Consider the following 20328-nt stretch of genomic DNA (forward strand, 5'->3'; position numbering starts at 1 on the left):
TTACCTTCGCTATTGTACATTTCTACTTCCATGGGGGGGTGAAAAGACGTCCCAAAGATCCCAAATAGCAAGTACCGTTATGGATGCGTCCCAAATGGCACCGTATTCCCTCTATAGTGCATTTATATATAGGGAATAGGGTGCCAGTTTGGACACATGTAAATACACTTGATTAATCTCCTACATTGTCATTAGCATAGATAATCAGGCCTCCTTTAATTGAGCCGTCGCTGTCGGTGATGAGCTTTTCAAATTCAAATGGTCGTTAGTTAAAATGTTGGAGGGACTTCACTTGTGTGGGCTTGTAAAAATTATTCGCAATGCCATATCTGATATGACACATCAACATGGTTATGGAAATATAATAGCATGGTGTAGGTATAGGACAAGTTAATCAGTCACTGTTTTGACAGAGCAGTCATTAATATTTTAGGTCTCTCACTTCAATTGTTAATGTATGCAGAATATATGTTTGCATATCATGACTCTTGGTGTGTGTGTGCATGACAATAAGCAAATTACCCATATTCATATGCCATGTGGCTCCAAGGAGCCGTAGGTCAGCTGAAGTCGGGGGAGGGGGGCGTCAGAATTGTGAACAAAAGACGCGGCTGTCCCAATACGAGGCTGTGGCCAGTGTGTGCGATGTGTCATTAGCTAGTGATTTTCCACCCCACATTTGACCACCTGGTTCTCTTAATTAATTCACTCCCTCCCGTCCTGGTGGTGTGCATCCTTTTCATTTTGCACGGGGTGCAATCAATTCTCCTATAATGTGTACGGGAGTGCAGCTGTCCGAAAATCTAGTTTCTATTAATGAGAATTGAGGGGGGGGGGGGGGTGCTGAACGCTACACGCTACACGCAGCTTATGATGATTCTGATGAACTCAAGGATATTGCCTTTACTGTTAAGGGTATAACTTTAAAGACGTAATTAACAAACTGAAATACGTGTTCAAGAAAAATATTTAGGGCCAAAATAATGTTAGCGTGTTTACAATGTTAAAGACCTCTTTTTCTTTCTTAATGGTGTATGCGATGTGGTTCTGTGTGTGTTTCTAGATGGCTGTTGTGCTATAGTGTCAGATGTTCGGAGTTGAGCAGTTCATTCTTTTCCCCCCCCTTTTTTTATGACTTGCCTAGCAGTTCCCCTGCTCCTTTAGTACTTCCTGTTGTTTTCATGTGTTCGACCTTCTCATCTGAGGATGGAGTCAGAAACTCTTAGGCAGCAGCGAAAGCCTATTAGGTGTAGGGTTGTCACTATACCTCTGAGTATCGTGACAACCCTAATTAGTTGTACATGCAGGTCTGAAGACTTGAGATGCTCTAGATCAGTGAAATTACCCATTAGTGTTTTCTCTCAGCAGAGATAGGTTAGATTGATTTATTTTTATTTGAAAGTTTAACAAAATACATATACACACAGTATACATTTGAAAACTTGCCAGGGATGACAGTCAATTACTTATTTCCATACAGCAGCAAGATGGAGAAAGAAGTCGGTGGACGGTTGATTTTCGACTTGGACATGATATAGCCCATCATGGATTAGTCCAGTCCATGATTTGGATGGTCTGATAAAGGCCTATTCAATTCTGATAAAAATGTTTGCTTTTTGATTTTGACTAAATGCTCTCCTATCACTCGAAACGAGAGGGCCAAATGAAGTGACTGCCGCTTTGATTGGCATATCTCAAATGTAGCCTGTGGGGCCCCTTGCATACATACATAGCCCTTATACTGACCTGTAGGGTGGGGTGTTACTGTCTGGGCCGGGTGGCAGGAGAGAACCGATAAGATGGACAACACAGTGCTCTGCTAGGGCACTGCGTACTGGGCCTGACCTAGTGTGATAGGAAAACATTAGCCATCCTATCTGGGTGGTAGCGGAGATAACAGATGAGACAACGACGACGACAACTAGTGCACTACCACTCTACCTGTCCTGCCCGCCCCTCACCCTCTCCCCCCTGTTACCCCATGTCCAGATGCTGGCCAGAAGAGTCGCCGGCGCACTGGGGCGGATCAGATGACCCCGCAGAGGGAGGGGAAGCTGGGGGGGGCACGGCAGGGGGTGGCCTGCCGCTCAACTTCCAGCACAGGTCAGTAGTGTACAGGTCTACCGGACCCAAAGGACCGACCGCATGCCCCATGAAAGCACGAGCACCACACCTGCTCCTGCTCATACCCCCCCCCCCCCCCCCGACTCCCACCTCCCTCCATGGCCCCTCTCCAACTCAAATCCAGCAGTGATTTTCAAATAAAAAATATGTTTTTACCTGAGCAGCTCTCAAAAATGTAAGCTCAGGGAGACAAACCTGTGTAAATAAAGGTTAAATAGAATTAAGGCCGACACACAGGTGGACAAATTATGCCCTCGCTCGAAGGAGTAACGTAATGAGCGATCCCCTGGTTATTGGCAGACGCATCAATATACACTTATTGTAAGCATATAAATACTCACCCATTTCCCAATATGATATAGCCTAGGTTAGGCCTCCTACATGGACACAAGTGGAGTTGAGTTTAGGTGTCGCCCACTCATATTCATCTGTTGTGTCATGGTTGTTTTCATTCTCCCTCCGATTCCTGTGTCGGGTACGTTTCAAAACAGTTTATCAGTTGAACGCCTTTTTACCTTTGCCCATCTCCACTTTTGGGTAGTATTATTTTTAACCTGTATTATTTGGTTATTTATTATTATTTTTGTTATCCATCAAATCCATGAATGTACGTTTTAGCTGTCGTGTATTTCAGCACATGATCTCCCAATGTATTTCATACGTTTGAAAATGAGATGTTTTGTGGTTTATAAATAGGCGTAGATGAGAGAGAGAAAAAAAATCCGTAAAGGTTCCCTTCAGATGAGGACCACAGCTCTAGGGACATGACACTCTGGAAGGGCTCAATATTAAGCTCTTCACTGAAGCTGCACAGATCAGAGCAATGAGGAATATGTGAGTCATGTTTCTATGTGTGTGTGTGTACAGGGATTTTCAGACTTTAATGTCAAGGCCTCTTAAATATTATGAGCCCCTGGGCAAGAACCCCTGCTAAAAAATGAATTTTCACATGCCGCCATTTAAGTTCCTGAGAGCAGCATGCAGCTCGCAAGCTTTGCAATGACTACCAGTGGTAATCCTGCTATTCTACACATTTTGCAATGAGGTTGAGAGAGAATCTTGCAGTTTTAAAGCAAATTTCCTACTTTTCTACACATTTTGGCGTGGCTTATGACTCGTTCATATGCTATTCTACACATTTTGCAATGAGGTTGAGAGAATCTTGCAGTTTTAAAGCAAATTTCCTACTTTTCTACACATTTTGGCGTGGCTTATGACTCGTTCATATGCTATTCTACACATTTTGCAATGAGGTTGAGAGAGAATCTTGCAGTTTTAAAGCAAATTTCCTACTTTTCTACACATTTTGGCGTGGCTTATGACGCGTTCATATGCTATCTGAGCAGTTTTGGGTACCTAACAAAGTTTTTTTTGGGGGGGGGGCCTGCCTCCGGAAATATTAATAATAATTTTGTTGGGGGGGGGCCCTGGAAGTCGGGGACCCAGGGCGCATGCCCTGCGTGCCCGTCAGTAATAAGGCCCTGACTACCACTGCTGTGAGCGAGCACTGTGAGCGAGCACTAAGCAGTGATGGAGCATGGCCCATTAGTTTGTTTTAATTGAATATTCTAATTGAGAGTTTATAATATAATTAAAAGTCAAGTGTCACTGAGTGGGTGTTCAGCAGAGTATGCTTTCACCAAAAAATTGCTTTGCGAGTACAAAAGTAACATGGCTTGAGAGGGAACTTTACTGTGCTATGGGGGACCAAGATATTAAAGTCAATGTGAAACTGTGATTGTATTCTAGACCTATTTCTTTGTCATTCATTAGTATCAGAGCTTGTAACCCAGATGTAGAAACTGGCTTTAAAATCTAGCCATTGTGGTATCATTTCTTTCTTTAATTCCTGTGATAATACAACTGTTTTCCTTTTTTGTATTTTGTTTATATTAGCTTTTAGAAATCCGCTAATACAGAACCTTGCTCTACTAGATCAACGCTGGATGGACGAACCTCATCGAATCCAATCTAGCTCGCTTTTCCATGGAACGGCACATGCTATGAAATGACTAGAAGATGTACCTGCATCTCCTTATCTTACCTCCAACCCGCTCTCTCTTTCTTCTCCCCCTCGCTCTCTCCTTTCTCGCCGGCAGGAAACACGCCCTGAACTGTCACAGAATGAAGCCCGCCCTCTTCAGCGTTCTGTGTGAGATCAAAGAGAAGACGGGTGAGTCTCCTCTTCTCTTTTTATTCTCAACTCTCATCCCAGTCTGCCTGAATCCCAGTTTGCTACCATTTCTACTGAAATGTGCACTCAATAGGAATTGTTTTATAACGTAAACACACATTTCTGTGAGAACAGACAATAAAATGGTATCTTAACCCCCCCCCACCCCACACGTTTCAAAGTATTGGATTGGCGTAAGCATGAGCTGTATTTCCATGTTTGTTTCAGACATAGGCCCTATGGGTGCCTCTATTGGTTCGTTAATGGCTCCCTTGGCACCTGGTTCATTACCTATTGATACCTCAGATAACACTGTCTTGATCTCATTGGTTGATTTGGTAGCTGATGTTGGAAAGGAAATTAGATGGTTGTTTTTGTTATGCTGAGGTGATCTTAACCTGCTGGAAGCGATCGCGCTAATGTCATCAATGTGGAGTACACTTTCCTTGTCTGGGAGCAATTTCAGTGGTTTAAAGGGCAGGGAAAGGATCTGTGACCATACTTTCGTATATATAGTGTATGTGGACACCCCTTCAAATGAGGGGATTCGGCTATTTGAGGCACGCCCATTGCTGATGGGTGTATAAAATTGAGCACACAGCCGTGCAATCTCCATAGACAAACACTGGCAGTAGAATTGCCTTACTGAAGAGCTTAGTGACTTTCAATGTGGCACCGTCATAGGATGGCACTTTTCCAACAAGTCAGTTCGTAAAATTTCTGCCCCGGTTAACTGTAAGTGCTGTTATTGGGAAGTGGAAATGTCTAGGAACAACAACTGCTCAGCCACGAAGTGGTAAGCCACACAAGCTCACAGAACGGGGCCGCCGAGTTCTGAAGCACGTAGCGCGTAAAAATAATGTGTCTTCGGTTGCAACACTTATTAGCGAGATCCAAACTTCCTCTGGAAGCAATGTCAGCACAAGAACTGTTCGTCGGGAGCTTCATGGGTTTCCATGGCCGATCAGCCACGCACACAAGCCTAAGATCACCGTGCACAATGCCAAGTGTTGACCAGAGTGGTGTAAAGCTCACTGCCATTGGTCTCTGGAGTAGTGGAAACACGTTCTCTGGAGGGATGAATCACGTTTCACAATCTGGCAGTCTGACAGAGAAATCTGGGTTCGGCAGATGCCAGAAGAACGCTACCTGCCCCAGTGCATATTGCCAACTGTAAAGTTTGGAGGAGAAATAATGGTCTGGGGCTGTTTTTTTTTTTTTTTTTTTCATGGTTCGGGCTAGTCCCCTTAGTTCCAGTGAAGGGAAATCTTAACGCTACAGCATACAATGACATTCTAGACGATTCTGTGCTTCCAACTTTGTGGCAACAGTTTGGGGAAGGCTCTTTCCTGTTTCAGCATGACAATGCCCCTGTGCACAAAGCGAGGTCCATATAGAAATGGTTTGTTGATCGGTGTGGAAGAACCTGACTGGCCTGCACAGAGCCCTGACCTCAACCCCATCAAACCTTTGGGATGAATTGGAACGCTGACTGCGAGCCAGGCCTAATCGCCCAACAGCAGTGGCCGACCTCACTAATGCTCTTGTGGCTGAATGGAAGCAAGTCCCCGCAGCAATGTTCCAACATCTAGTAGAAAGCCATCCCAGAAGAGTGCAGGCTGTTATAGCAGCAAACGGGGGACCAACTCCATATTAATGCCCAGGATTTTGAAATGAGATGTTCACCGAGCAGGTGTCCACATACTATTGGTCATGTAGTGTAGCTTTTCCAGACCAGCCATGGCTCTCATTGAAAAGTTCTCTGTTCCTATCTTATTAGCTATTCCAGTCAGCTAGCTAGCGGGCAGCTATCTCTCTGGTATGGTTCAAAGGAGGAGGCCAGCTCAGGAGTGGATGGATGGCAGATTGATGTTTGTGGTTGCTCGCGTGGGAGGAGATGGGCTGGGCTTCACAGCTACCTGCCCTCCTTCTTTCTCTCCACTCTTTTAACTCTCCTTTTCATGGGTTCTCTCCCTGCCTTAAATTACGTCCCCATCCTCCTCTGCTCTCTCCTCTCACTCCCTCCTCCCCTCTCCCCTTTGTCTCTCTCCCCTGTCTTCCCTCTCCTTTTGCAATACAGTTTGAAAGTGCTGCTGCACTGCCGCCTGTTGTGGTGGTCTGTCAGTAGTGCATTATTGCTCTTGCCTGATAGGACCAGAGTAAAGGGTAGGCTTGAATGGGTGGGGGATAGCCTGTTGCCCAGGCAACTAGTGGCCTTATTTACCCTAATGCCATTCACTTCGATTTTTCACATTAAGCCTTCTAGTGGAGAGAAGCCTGAAAATGTGTGGATGGAATGGAGGCGGTGGGAGTTATAGGTTATATCACTTTGATTTGGATGTCACCTTTAGCTTTGCTGTGGTTATTACATGAAATACACTGAACAAAATATATAAATACAACAATTTCAAAGATTTTACTGTTCATATAAGGAAAACAGTCTATTTAAATAAATTCATTAGGCTCTAATCTATGGATTTCCCATGCCTGGGAATGCAGATATGCATTGGTTGGTCACAGATACCTTAAAAAAATTAAGAAAAACGGGTAGTGGTGTGGATCAGAAAACCAGTCAGTATCTGGTGTGACCATTTGCCTCATGTGGCGCGACACATCTACTCGCATAGAGTTGATCATGCTGTTGATTGTGGCCTGTGGAATGTTGTCCCACTCCTCTTCAATGCGCGAAGTTCCTGGATATTTGCGGGACCTGGAACACGCTGTCGTACACATTGATCCAGAGCATCCCAAACATGCTCAATGGGTGACATACCTGGTGAGTATGAAGGCAATGGAAGAACTGGGACATTTTCAGCTTCCAGGAATTGTGTACAGATCTTTGCGACATGGGGCTGTGCATTATCATGCTGAAACATGAGGTGATGGTGGCAGATGAATGGCATGACAATGGGCCTCAGGATCTCGTCAATGTATCTCTGTGCATTCAAATTGCCATCAATAAAATGCAATTGTGTTCATGGTCTGTATCATATGCCTGTCTATACCATAACCCCACCGCCACCATGGGGCACTGTGTTCACAATGTTGACATCAGCCAACCGCTCACTCACACTACGCCAATCACACTGTCTGTGACCTGCCTGGTACAGTTGCAACCGGGATTCATCCCTGAAGAGCATACTTCTCTAGCGTGCCAGTGGCCCTACGAAGGTGAGCATTTGCACACTGAAGTCGGTTACGACGCAGTCAGGTCAAGACCCTGGTGGGGACGACGCACACGCAAATGAGCTTCCCTGAGACGATTTTTGACAGAAATGATTTGGTTGTGCAAACCCACAGTTTCATCAGCCGGATGTGAAGGTCGTTGGCTGGCGTGGTTACACGTGGTCTGCAGTTGAGGCCATTTGGACGTACTGCCAAATTCCCTAAAACAACGTTGTAGGCGGCTTTTGGTAGAAAAATTAACATTAAATTCTCTGGCAACAGCTCTGGTGGACATACCTGCAGTCAGCATGACAATTGCACGCTCCCTCAACTTGAGACGTCTGTGGCGTTGTGTCAAAACTGCACGTTTTTAGGTGGCCTTTTATTGTCCCCAGCACAGGGTGCAGCTGTGTAATCATGCTGTTTAATCAGCTTCTTGATATGCCACACCTGTCAGGTGGATGAATTATCTTCGCAAAGGAGAAATGCTCACTAGCAAGGATGTAAAGAAATATGTGCCCCAAATTGGAGAGAAATTAGCTTTTTGTGCATATTTGAAAATGTCTGGGATCTTTTATTTCAGCTCATGAAACATGGGAGCAACACTTTACATGTTGCGTTTTATATTTTTGTTCAGTTTAATTGTATCCATGCAAAGCAGCTTGTTAAAGTGTTACAATACCTGTGGTTGTATGTAGGCCAATGCTATTGTCTATCATCTTGGCTGCTAGGCTGCTGGCTATTCTGTATTTAGTGCCCCTCTTCCTACCAGCTGCGTATAGGCCTACCTGCTCTGCCATTTCCCTGTTCCCTGCATCTCCACAAGACCCCCTGCAGGCTCCATGATGTGCCTCTGGAATGTCAATAGAAAGCATCCCTTCCTCCTGCTCTCTGTATCCCTCTCTCTCTCTCTCTCTCTCTCTCTCTCTCTCTCTCTCTCTCTCTCTCTCTCTCTCTCCATCTCTCCTAATTCAATTCAAAGGGCTTTATTGGCATGGGAAATATTTATACATTGCCATGGCAAGTTAAATAGACAATATACAAGGGAAATTAACAATCAGATATGAACAGTCCACATAACACTCAAAACAAGTTAAAAGAATAGACATTTCAAATGTTACAATGTGCAAATAGTTGAAGTAGGAAAGAGAAAATCAAACCGATTTTAATGTAAGTTGTATTTACAATGGTGTTTGTTCTCCACTGGTTGCCCTTTTCTTGTGGCAACAGGTCACACATCTTGTTGCTGTGGTTGTACACAATTGTATTTCACCATATGTATGGGAGTTTATCAAGATTTGGAATTGTTTTCTCAAATTATTTGTGTTTAATCTGAGGGAAATATGTGTCTCTGGTCATACATTTGGCAGGAGGTTAGGAAGTGCAGCTGGGCTTCCACCTCATTTTGTGGCAGAGGGCACATGGCCTGTCTTCTCTTGAGAGGTCGACCTATAGACGCCTCTCGATAGCAGATGCATGCTCACTGAGTTTGTACATAGTCAAAGCTTTCCTTCATTTTGGGTCAGTTAGTGGTCAGGTATTCTGCTACTGTGTATTCTCTGTTTAGGGCCTTTTGTGTTGGGGATTCTTTCCAATGTGTCCTGGGGCTCTGCACACTTGTTTGTGTACATGGATTTTATAATGACGTATGTTTCCCTCCAACACCGCTTTCCATCTATTTGTATAGCAGACCCTCATGCCAAATTGAGTCTATTTTTTTTATGTATCAACAAAGCATCAGAGGACTTTTTATTTAACTAGGCCAGTCAGTTAAAAACGAATTACTATTTACAATGACGGCCAAACCCTCCCCTAACCCGGACGACGCTGGGACAATTGTGCGCTGCCATATGGGACTCCTGATCATGGCCGGTGGTGATACAGCCCGGGATCGAACCCGGGTCTGTAGTGACGCCTCTAGCACTGTGACGCAGTGCCTTAGACCGCTGCGCTGGGAATGGACAAGCAAAATATCCTCTATGGGATCTGTGTCTCTATACCGGGACGCTTGAGCTAAATTGCTCCTAAACTGCAATATTACGTTATGGCCGTTCTCTTGCATTTCAAAGATGATGGAACTCTTTTTTAAATATTTTACATTTTTTGTGTGAAAATGCATGTTTTTTGTTTGTTTGCGTTATCTTTTACCAGATCTAATGTGTTATTCTCATACATTAATTTCACATTTCCACAAACTTCAAAGTGTTTCCTTTTCAAATGTTATCAAGAATATGCATATCCTTCAGGTCCTGAGCTACAGGCAGTTAGACTTGGGTATGTCATTTTAGGCTAAAATGGGTGCAATCCTTAATAAGAGGATATTTTGCGCCCATGTGTATCATCAACGCTCACCTAAAGAGCCATTATGCCACTTGTTTAGAGAAATTGTCATTGTTTTAGGGCCGCAGTCGGGGTGGCAGGTATTCTAGTGGTTGGGCCAATAACCAAAAGGTTGCTGGATCGAATCCCTGAGCTGACAAGGTAAAAATCTGTCTTTCTGCCCCTGAACAAGGCCGTTAACCCACTGCTCGCCGGTAGGCCGTCATTGTAAATAAGAATTTGTTCTTAACTGACTTGCCTAGTTTAAATAAAGGTTAAATAAAATGTAAAAAACATTGTGGTGTTGGCGGTGCGTGTTGGTCAGTTTTAGCTCAGAAAATCCCACCCTCGTCAATCTAGCGAACCCTCGTCAATCTAGCGCACTTAGTCCTGCTTAATGGGCCTGCCGTGCTTGTAAACAAGCACCACGTGACTACTACCGGCATTTTTCACACAAAAAAATTTATGAGTTGAACACAATCTAATTTAACTCCTAACGTATAGCACAAGTTGACTGCTGTTATTTACTTCAAGTAGCTACAAAAAAAGTGATAGTTTTGACAGTATTGAAAAATACTGTCAGGCTGTTCAGCCTTCAATCAGGGTAGATTGAAGGAGAGGAGACTGGTTAAAGAAGGATTTTTAAGCAGTCTAAGCCCTGTCTATTTCCAAATACCCCGGTATGCGGTATACCACCAAAGCCTAAATTACATTGAGCTGATTTCTGCTGATACCTGTTCTTTCTTTTGCTTAGCATATTTCTTTACTGTTTTAGTGTTTCTATATAGTGACGGCGTAGGTCTCTCTCTCTCTGCTGCAGCCTATGGAAGGCCCCAATCAGTAGTCCTCTAGTATCTCTACTAGATTTCTGCAGTCTTTACACACAGGCATGAACACACACACACACATACACACACACACACACACACACACACACACACACACACACTGAACAGCAGGGATAAAAGCAAACTCAGTGCTCTGGTCTACTCCTGCTGCTTCGGTCTTGTCCTCTCCCCCTCTTTCTCTCCCTTCGCCTCGCTCCCATTCTTGAAAGAGAAGACTTGCTCTGAACTCCGGGCTTTGATATGGTAATGTTGGGGTGGAGAGAGAGAGAGGGAGTGGGGGAGGGGAGGTGAATTCCTCTGAGTGCTGCAGTTGGGTAGATTGTTTTCATTGTTAAGGAAATGTTCTGCTCAAAATGCCAGGACCCACCCCCCTCCTCTCCCCCTTCACCACCACAGTCTCTCGCTCTCTTTCTCGCTTCTCTTTCTGTTCTTTTTCTGTTTCTCTTTTGCTCTCCACCCCGCTCCTCTTGTCTCTCTCTATCCCTCTCTTTCTTTCTCTCACGTTAAATATTACCTTCATCTGAGCTAACTTTAAAAAAAATTGTATCTTTTGTTGACGGCTCACTCTGAAACAAATTAAAAGCCATGGGAGAGGGAGAGACAGAGGAATTATGAATTGATCAAAGTTGAAGAGACAATTCCTTTGCTTCCACTCTGGGTTGACGGCCTGTTCTGTTCCTTCTTTCTCTCTTGGGCATTGGCATTAAAAATAGCTACTGGTGCAATGGGGAAAGTTTTGCCAAAAGCTACTGCTGTTACTTTTTAATCCTAGTTTGCCTGCGTGGATTCTGCTCTCCTACCTTTTTCTGCAGCTGAGTTTTCTCTCGACATGACACTGGTACACAGTTCTTTCATTCTTCCATCCTCTCTCTGCACTGTTTTTCCTGGTTAATAATATGCCATTTAGCAGAGGCTTTCATCCAAAGCGACATAGTCATGCAGGTACACATTTTTACGTATGGGTCAGCTGGAATCGAGCCCCCGTCCCTTGGCGTTGCAAGCACCATGCTCTGCTGAATGAGCCTGCATAGCAGTCTGGCTGAACCAGTGTTACGTTTTGAGCCAGCGTTGTAGAATGTTTTAATGACGCATCATGTAAACCTCAAGCACGTCTGTTTTAGGCCTGTTTATTGAAATAGAGGTACAAGCCAGGGTTTTGGAATCAACTTCAACCCACTTAAAAGCAACAGACATGTTGTTTTTCAGCCTCCAGATGAAGCTGTTTGCTTTTATTGGTTGTTTATTGAAAAGAAAGGCAATAAGTTGTAATTCTTTCTTGAAATTAACCTAGTTATTGTTACAATCAATAATATAATATATGCCGTTTGAGGCTGATTCTATATAAAGCGACTTAGTAATGTGTGCAAAAATGTTACGTATGGGTGGCCCTGGAATTGAACCCACAATCCTTGCGTTGCAAGCGCCATGCCCTACCAACCGAACCATAAAAGACAACACATTTTAAATATTGAATGTCTCTGACCGTAGACATCCTTGACTGTTCTAGATCAGTGTTTGTTAACCTCCAGTCTGTGGACTGCAACTGTTACCTGGGATGGTGCTGCTTGAGCTAGTTCACTGGCTGATCTAGTCGGCTTTCAAAAGTTAGGCCTAGATTTATTGTAAAATGTTCTCCAAGGAGCAAAACACCTATCTTGCCATGTCAAGTACAGAAAGGGTTGAGAAATGCTTGTTTAGGGCTGTGTCGAAAATGCACCCTTTTGACCTGCCCTGGTCAAAAGTAGTGCACTTGGTTTAAATAGGGTACAATTTCAGACATTGGTCCTGGCTCTGCTGTAGTACCGACTAGTCATCAGCCCTGCCGTCCAGTGAATCACATGGCTAATTAAGCCCTTTTTAATTATTATTCTTTTTCAAAGAGCTTCATTTGAACCTAGCTGTAAAACTTAACGAGTTGTTGGAGAAACCTCAGACTTTTAATGCATTTTTTTTACGAGGTTAAGTCCTTCGGCGTCTGTTGGCTGAAGAGCAGGCTGAGCCCAACGTTTGGGTAAAGGGAAATTCCTATAGGCAATGTAGAGTATACCACTTAGGACAAAAGAGAAACGCATACCATTTACAATGCGTTAGGACAACTGGGATGAAGCTGGTTGACTGAATGTAGAACAACATTATTTTCAACTTGGTTTATAAATGATAGCCTGCTTAGGTTCAGTTGTAAAGGGTAACTACTAGTGTTGCACAGTATACTGAAACTGTACTTTTTCGATACTAAACTCAGCAAAAAAAGAAACACTCGCAGTGCTAGCTGCGCCACCAGAGTCTCTGTGTTTGCGCCCAGGCTCTGTCGCAGCCGGCCGCGACCGGGAAGTCCGTGGGGCGACGCACAATTGGCATAGCGTCGTCCGGGTTAGGGAGGGTTTGGCCGGTAGGGATATCCTTGTCTCATCGCGCTCCAGCGACTCCTGTGGCGGGCCGGGCGCAGCGCGCGCTAACCAAGGGGGCCAGGTGCACGGTGTTTCCTCCGACACATTGGTGCGGCTGGCTTTCGGATTGGAGGCGCGCTGTGTTAAGAAGCAGTGCGGCTTGGTTGGGTTGTGCTTCGGCGGACGCATGGCTTTCGACCTTCGTCTCTCCCTAGCCCGTACGGGAGTTGTAGCGATGAGACGAGTAATTACTAGCGATTGGATACCACGAAAATTGGGGAGAAAATGGGATAAAATTTAGAAGAAAAAGAAGAAAAAAAAGAAACAGACCTTTTTCAGGACCCTGTCTTTCAAAGATAATTCGTAAAAATCCAAATAACTTCACAGATCTTCATTGTAAAGGGTTTAAACACTGTTTCCCATGCTTGTTCAATGAACCACAAACAAGTAATGAACATGCACCTGTGGAACAGTCGTTAAGACACTAACAGCTTACAGATGGAAGACAATTAAGGTCAGTTATGGAAACTTAGGACACTAAAGAGGCCTTTCTACTGACTCTGGAAAAACACCAAAAGAAAGATGCCCAGGGTCCCTGCTCATCTGCGTGATTGTACCTTAGGCATGCTGCAAGGAGGCATGAGGACTGCAGATGTGGCCAGGGCAATAAATTGCAATGTCCGTACTGTGAGACGCCTAAGACATCGCTACAGGATGGACAGCTGATCGTCCTCGCAGTGGCAGACCATGTGTAAAATCACCTGCACAGGTTCGGTACATCCAAACATCACACCTGCGGGACAGGTACAGGATGGCAACAACTGCCCGAGTTACACCAGGAATGCACAATCCCTCCATCAGTGCTCAGACTGTCCGCAATAGGCTGAGAGAGGCTGGACTGAGGGCTTGCTGACCTGTTGTCTGGTGAGGACCTGCCTTACATCGCCGGCAACCACGTTGCCTATGGGCACAAACCCACCGTCGCTGGACCAGACAGGACTGACAAAAAGTGCTCTTCGCTGTTTTGTCTCACCAGGGTAATGGTTGGTTTCGGTTTATCGTCAAAGGAATGAGCGTTACACCGAGGACTGTACTCTGGAGCGGGATCGATTTGGAGGTGGAGGGTCCGTCATGGTCTGGGGCGGTGTGTCACAGCATCATCGGACTGAGCTTGCTGTCATTGCAGGAAATCTCAACGCTGTGCGTTACAGGGAAGACATCCTCCTCCCTCATGTAGTACCCTTACTGCAGGCTCATCTTTACATGACCCTCCAGTATGACAATGCCACCAGCCATACTGCTCGTTCTGTGCGTGATTTCCTGCAAGACAGGAATGTCAGTGTTCTGTCATGGCCAGCGAAGAGCCCGGATCTCAATCCCATTGAGCACGTCTGGGACCTGTTGGATCGGAGGGTGAGGGCTAGGGCCATTCCCCCCAGAAATGTCTGGGAACTTGCAGGTGCCTTGGTGGAAGAGTGGGGTAAGATCTCACAGCAAGAATAGGCAAATCTGGTGCAGTCCATGAGGAGGAGATGCACTGCATTACTTAAAGCAGCTGGTGGCCACACCAGATACTGACTTTTACTTTTGATTCTGACCCCCACCCCCCCCCCCCACATTATTCCATTTCTGTCCGTCACATGTCTGTGGAACTTGTTCAGTTTGTCTCAGTTGTTGAATATTATGTTCATACAAATATTTACACATGTTAAGTTTGCTGAAAATTAACGCAGTTGACAGTGAGAGGACGTTTCTTTTTTTGTTGAGTTTAGAACATGAAAAACGGTTTGGTACTAGAATTTGTTACTTTTGGTACTTCTGTCAAATGTGTCTCACGTCATATACGGAATGAGAGGATGGAGTCTGTGTACTTTGTCTGAATCTTCTCAAGGGGGCTGTAGTAAGCTAGCCAGGGTACTTGCATTTGTGCATGCATGCGGCTGACACAGCGCAAGCCACTTTTGAGAAGCAAGCGAGAGGAGAGAGAAAATGAATACCGCATGGCTTCTTTATAACGAAAACTTCATACCTCCACGCCCGCAACTTGTTGACAAAACTGGCTCCAGAAGCGAGCTATGGGAATACATTGCTTACATAGCAGATGAGAGCTAGCCCATCAAAACAGCTATGTGAAAGGTGTTACAAAGCACTACAGGGCAAGGGAGGTCTTGAGGCAAAACAACTAACTATTACACATGACATTTGCATTGTAATGTTATTCTACTAGCAGCAACATTTTAATAATGTTTGAGTGACTAACCACGTTAGTAATAAATCACAACAGCTGTGATGGAAACAGGAAGTTTCGGTACAATTTTATAAATGTCGGCATGGTGGGCTCTTTTTGTCTGTACAAGTAATTATGCGAGAGGGTGGTGAAAACGCCTTCATGCACCAATATTTATCTAATAACCATATCAAAATGCACTTGGAGTCACGTGACATTGTGTGTGTGATCCTCCCACTATGACTTGGGAAAACATGCAGTTTATTAGGCTATAGATGAAATAAGTTATGATGAACTTCACAGGGTGGTGAAAGTGCACAGCGTCTTTCCAATAAATATCCAGGCTCTTATTCTGGTGACATAATGTTTGACAAATAAAAACAATCTCTTATCCATAATAATCTCATGTAGACTAGCCTACCCGCACTATCTACAAGCTGTTGGCTAGAAAGCACGTGCCAAGACCGGAGTAGGCTATTTAACGCAACAGTTTTTGTAACAAAGCTATCGGTAGAGTTGGAAATGCAATGGAAACACATCGAGAGTTTTTATTTGGTGAATGGAAACTCAAGAGAAAGTACATTTTGTGTGCACGGTCATCAAGCACTGATTTTTATCCACAACAAGTCTGTTTGGTGGAAACACCGCTGGTAAGAAAATGTGCGTATTTTCTTTATGTTGATTCGAGAATATTCTCACAAATCTGTTGCCAATTGGATGGAAACCTAGTTGGTGACATGAACATACATATTCAGCATGACATTCATGTGAGCATTGTAATATGATTACAACCCAAAAGTAATGTGAAATGCACTCATAACAGCAATATATTAAGACTACTTTGCGTTTGTCTGGGCTTGCTAGCAGTAGCCACTAGCCAGCCAGCAGCCCTGGCAGTTGACATGCACTCTGGAAATCGTAGTATGCTGTGTAAAATCCATTGTATTTCTATGGTGTGTGTGTGGACTATTGCAATATAGAAGCTTAAGAAATTAGCGTCAGTGTTTTTATATGTTTTGGAACTATTAATTATTAATTAATTAATAATTAAATTAACTATTAATTGAATACATACAATTATTTAGCTGTAATGAATCATGTCATTTTACCTAATATTATGGCCTTAGATGAGCAAATTAACCCTGATGTGTCAAATTAACATTTTAGATGTAATTGTACAATTATTTTGTATGCTCTGAGTCTCATGGTTCTGCAGAAGGAACATTTAAATATATTATTCTGTTATTTAATATGGTGTTTTATTTTTGAAATGTAATATAGAATATCTTTTATTTGTTGTATTTAAGTTATCAAGTCACATTTTATTTGTCACATGCGCCTACATTACAGTGAAATGCTTACTTACGAGCCCTTAACCAACAATGCAGTTTTAAGAAGAATATCCAATAAAAGTAACATAATTAAAGACCAGTAGTAAAATAACAATAGGGAGGCTATATATGGGGTACCGATACAGAGTCAATATGCGGGGGCACTGGTTAGTCGAGGTAATATGTACATGTAGGTAGTTATTAAAGTGACTGTACATAGATGATAACAGAGTAGGAGCTGTGTATAAAGGGGGGTGGGGGCAATGCAAATAGTCTGGGTAGGCATTTGATTAGGTGTTCAGGAGTCTTATGGCTTGGGAGTAGAAGCTGTTTAGAAGCCTCTTGGACCTAGACTTGGCGCTCCGGTACTGCTTGCTGTGCGGTAGCAGAGAGAAAAGTATATGAACTAGGATGGCTGGAGTCTTTGACAATTTTAAGGTCCTTCCTCTGACACCGCCTGGTATGGAGGTCCTGGATGGCAGGAAGCTTGGCCCCGGTGATGTACTGCACCGTACGCGCTATCTTTTAGTGCCTTGCGGTCGGAGGCTGAGCAGTTGCCATCAACATATATTGTTCAACGTTTTCAAAAATAAAGCCCTGTGGTTATTCTGTGACTTAAGCTAATACACAATTTTTGCCGTGGTATACTTTTGGTATTGCGTATCCTTTCGGCATTGAGACTCGTGATACTAAACCTGGTATTGAGGTCAACATTCTGGTATTGTGACAATGCTACTAACTACATAGACAAATGAGGATAACCCAGTCAGATACTTGTATACACAGCTCCTTGACTGACTCATACTCTCTACTGACTAAGGACATTTTTATTTTGTTTATTGCATCGAAGCATTTACATTCAAGCTGGTATATTGTCACTCACACACCCCAGATGATTTCATTCCGTTTGTCACTGTCACTCAATCTGTTTGTTCCTTCACGGAATGAAGAGAATGAAAAAGAGCGAGAGGGGAGAGGGAAGGGAGAAGGAGCGATAGAGATTGATGAGGCATTAAGAGCAGTAGTAATTACTGTGTCCATTCCCGCACGCCAGATTGGCAGACGGCTAATATCACACAGACCCCTGGACCTGACAGACACCCAATCCACGCCCCCCTCCCCGGCCCCCAATACAAGCCCTCCGACCGGGGAGGGAAGAACAACCCCAGGCTTGGTTGTGCCTAATGGTAGGTGGGCTGACTGGCCTGTGGTGTGGTTACCAAACCCCCTTGTTGTTTTCTTCCTCCACGAATTAAAGGCTCTCGTCTCGATGCTGTTGTGATTGTTACCCAGAAATTATTTGATTTTGAGATGTAAAAAAATATTTTTTAAGCCCAGACATACCAGTAGGATTGTCAAAGGTTTGCCTTCCGACAGTACTTTGCACCTCTGAACAGTGTCGACAGTCACTCTCTTTTGTGTTCACACAGCAAAGACCTTGGAAGTCGTCAGCCAACCAGCTTTGTTAAAATACTCCAAACTAGAAGGTGGCAGGAGCGTTGTTTAACAATACGTATCAGTGCGTATTGCTTATGGTATAGATTCCAAGCTATCTGCGCTAATGTTGCTGTTGTGTAGAAAGCCCTTGTTGAAACTAGCCACAGCTAGATAACTACCTAGCAAGATGACGAAGAAATCGTTTAATTCACTCTCCATAATACCATACTGTCAGTGCCAGCCCATAGCCAAATGTTTAGCTAGCTAGCTAGCTAACGTTAGCATATTCGATAGCTAGCACAACATGGCTAGATAGCTAAGGACACTGCACTAACTCGGCAGCTAACACAGGCAGCTGTTACATGGAAACTAGCTATTCCATTGTGATTTAATTATGTCAATACTAGCTAGTGGTTAGCTAGTTTGGAGGAAGTATTGTGTTATGTGCATTGCGTCTGTGCACTTAGCTAGCTACCATCCCATAGCACTTTGAAGTGCAGTGAGATTCTCGGTGTGTTTCATGCTTCAAAGGCCCTCTCAATGTGAAACAAGAGGCAGCCACGCCACTTGGTTTGCTATAAAGCTAAGGGATACCGCTGGAGAAATGTTGGCCTACCTACTCTCAAATTCATAGATGCAAGTGTATGAGGTCAGATCTATACTACGTGAGGAACCATGCCTGTGTTCCAGTGCTCTTAGCCAATACCCCTCAGCTTGTCTCTCTTCTCCCTCTCTCCTGTTCAGTGGGGAGCTTGTTGTAAAGGCAGCCACTGTCAGTCCTCTTAATTAAAGACATGTAAATGTGGCCTCAGCTGGATTGCATTAAAGGTGGCAGTGGCGGGCGGTTGGAGTGTCGGAGCTCCCAGTGCCCTAAACCCACTAATTAAGGATTAATTACAATTGATGAAAGGGAGCCTTCTAGCCTGGTCCCAGATATGTTGGTGCTGTCTTGCCAGACAATGAACATAGGAGTTGGCAAGATGACACAAACAGATCTGCGACCAGGCTAAAAGCTTGTAGAACTCCTCCACACCAACCGGAGTCCCAGAGAGAATATGTTTTGTGTTTTACACACACACCATGCCTTTTTAGAGTGCATTACTTTTGATCAGAACCCCTGTTAGACATAAGTGAAAAAAGACCATCACTCACTTGGATATAATTCTTTATCTCAGCGCCTTCCATGGTGTGTGTGTGTGACTGTCACGGAAACTGCCCAGGATTAGGTAGTGTTGAGGGTTATTGGCGGTATTAAGGACCCCTTCTCCTGGTAAGCCTGTGGAGCTGCTGTGTTGTTCTCCGGAGACGGAGATTAGATTGGTGACACCTTGGATTTAGGCTTTGGATACAGCCTGTTGGTTAATCTACTCTAATCTGGCAGTCTCCCACAAAGGTGTAAACACAACACTCATATAAGAATGCACATTAACAAAACTCGCTTTGCAGCAGGGATCATCAACTAGGTTCAGCGACGGGCCAATTTTTAAATAAAATAAAAATAAAATATTGAGCGGATGGTCGGAAGGCTGGAACATAATTACAAATAATTTTTCACAAGAAGCCCAAACGGATATAATTGGACAAACAATTTCAAACCTTGCTTACATTTTGTATACAATCCCGTCTCGCTTATGCATGGGAGAACTTTGGAACAGATTTCTTCAATTTAAAATCAGTTGGAGCTGATTTCCTAGTGTTTTTACTAGAGGTCGACCGATTTTATGATCAAATAAAAAATTTACGCCGATACTTATTTATTGGAGGACCAAAAAAAGGCGATACCGATTAATCGGATGATTTTTGTATATATATATATATATATTTGTAATAATGACAATTACAACAATACTGAATGAAGACTTTTATTTAAACTTAATATAATACATAAATAAATAAAATCAATTTAGTCTCAAATAAATAATGAAACATGTTCAATTTGGTTGAAATAATGCAAAAACACAGTGTTGGAGAAGAAAGTAAAGTGCAATATGTGCCATGTAAAAAAGCTAACGTTTAAGTTCCTTGCTCAGAACACGAGAACATATGAAACAAAGCTGGTGGTTCCTTTTAACTTGAGTCTTCAATATTCCCAGTTAAGAAGTTTTAGGTTGTAGTTATTATAGGACTATTTCTCTCTATACCATTTGTATTTCATATACCTTTGACTATTGGATGTTCTTATAGGCACTATAGTATTGCCAGCCTAATCTCGGGAGTTAATAGGTTTGAAGTCATAAACAGCACTGTGCTTCAAGCATTGCAACGAGCTGCTGGCAAACGCAGGAAAGTGCTTGTTTGAATGAATGCTTACGAGCCT

General features: G+C 43.6%; 1 protein-coding gene across 3 annotated transcripts in view; it reads left to right on the forward strand.

The window, feature by feature from the left end:
* LOC139581246 (pre-B-cell leukemia transcription factor 1-like) overlaps nucleotides 1–20328 on the forward strand; it is a 46457-nt gene that overhangs the window by 3820 nt on the left and 22309 nt on the right. For 2 of the 3 annotated variants that reach the window (XM_071410810.1, XM_071410817.1), the window contains exons 2-3: nucleotides 1990–2103; nucleotides 4224–4297. In XM_071410810.1, coding sequence (XP_071266911.1) covers nucleotides 1990–2103; nucleotides 4224–4297 — 188 coding nt within the window. The remainder of the gene's footprint in view (nucleotides 1–1989; nucleotides 2104–4223; nucleotides 4298–20328) is intronic. The other variant, XM_071410825.1, reaches the window with a different exon arrangement.

This window comes from Salvelinus alpinus, chromosome 1, assembly GCF_045679555.1.
Source record: "Salvelinus alpinus chromosome 1, SLU_Salpinus.1, whole genome shotgun sequence".
NCBI classification, from domain to species: Eukaryota; Metazoa; Chordata; class Actinopteri; order Salmoniformes; family Salmonidae; genus Salvelinus; species Salvelinus alpinus.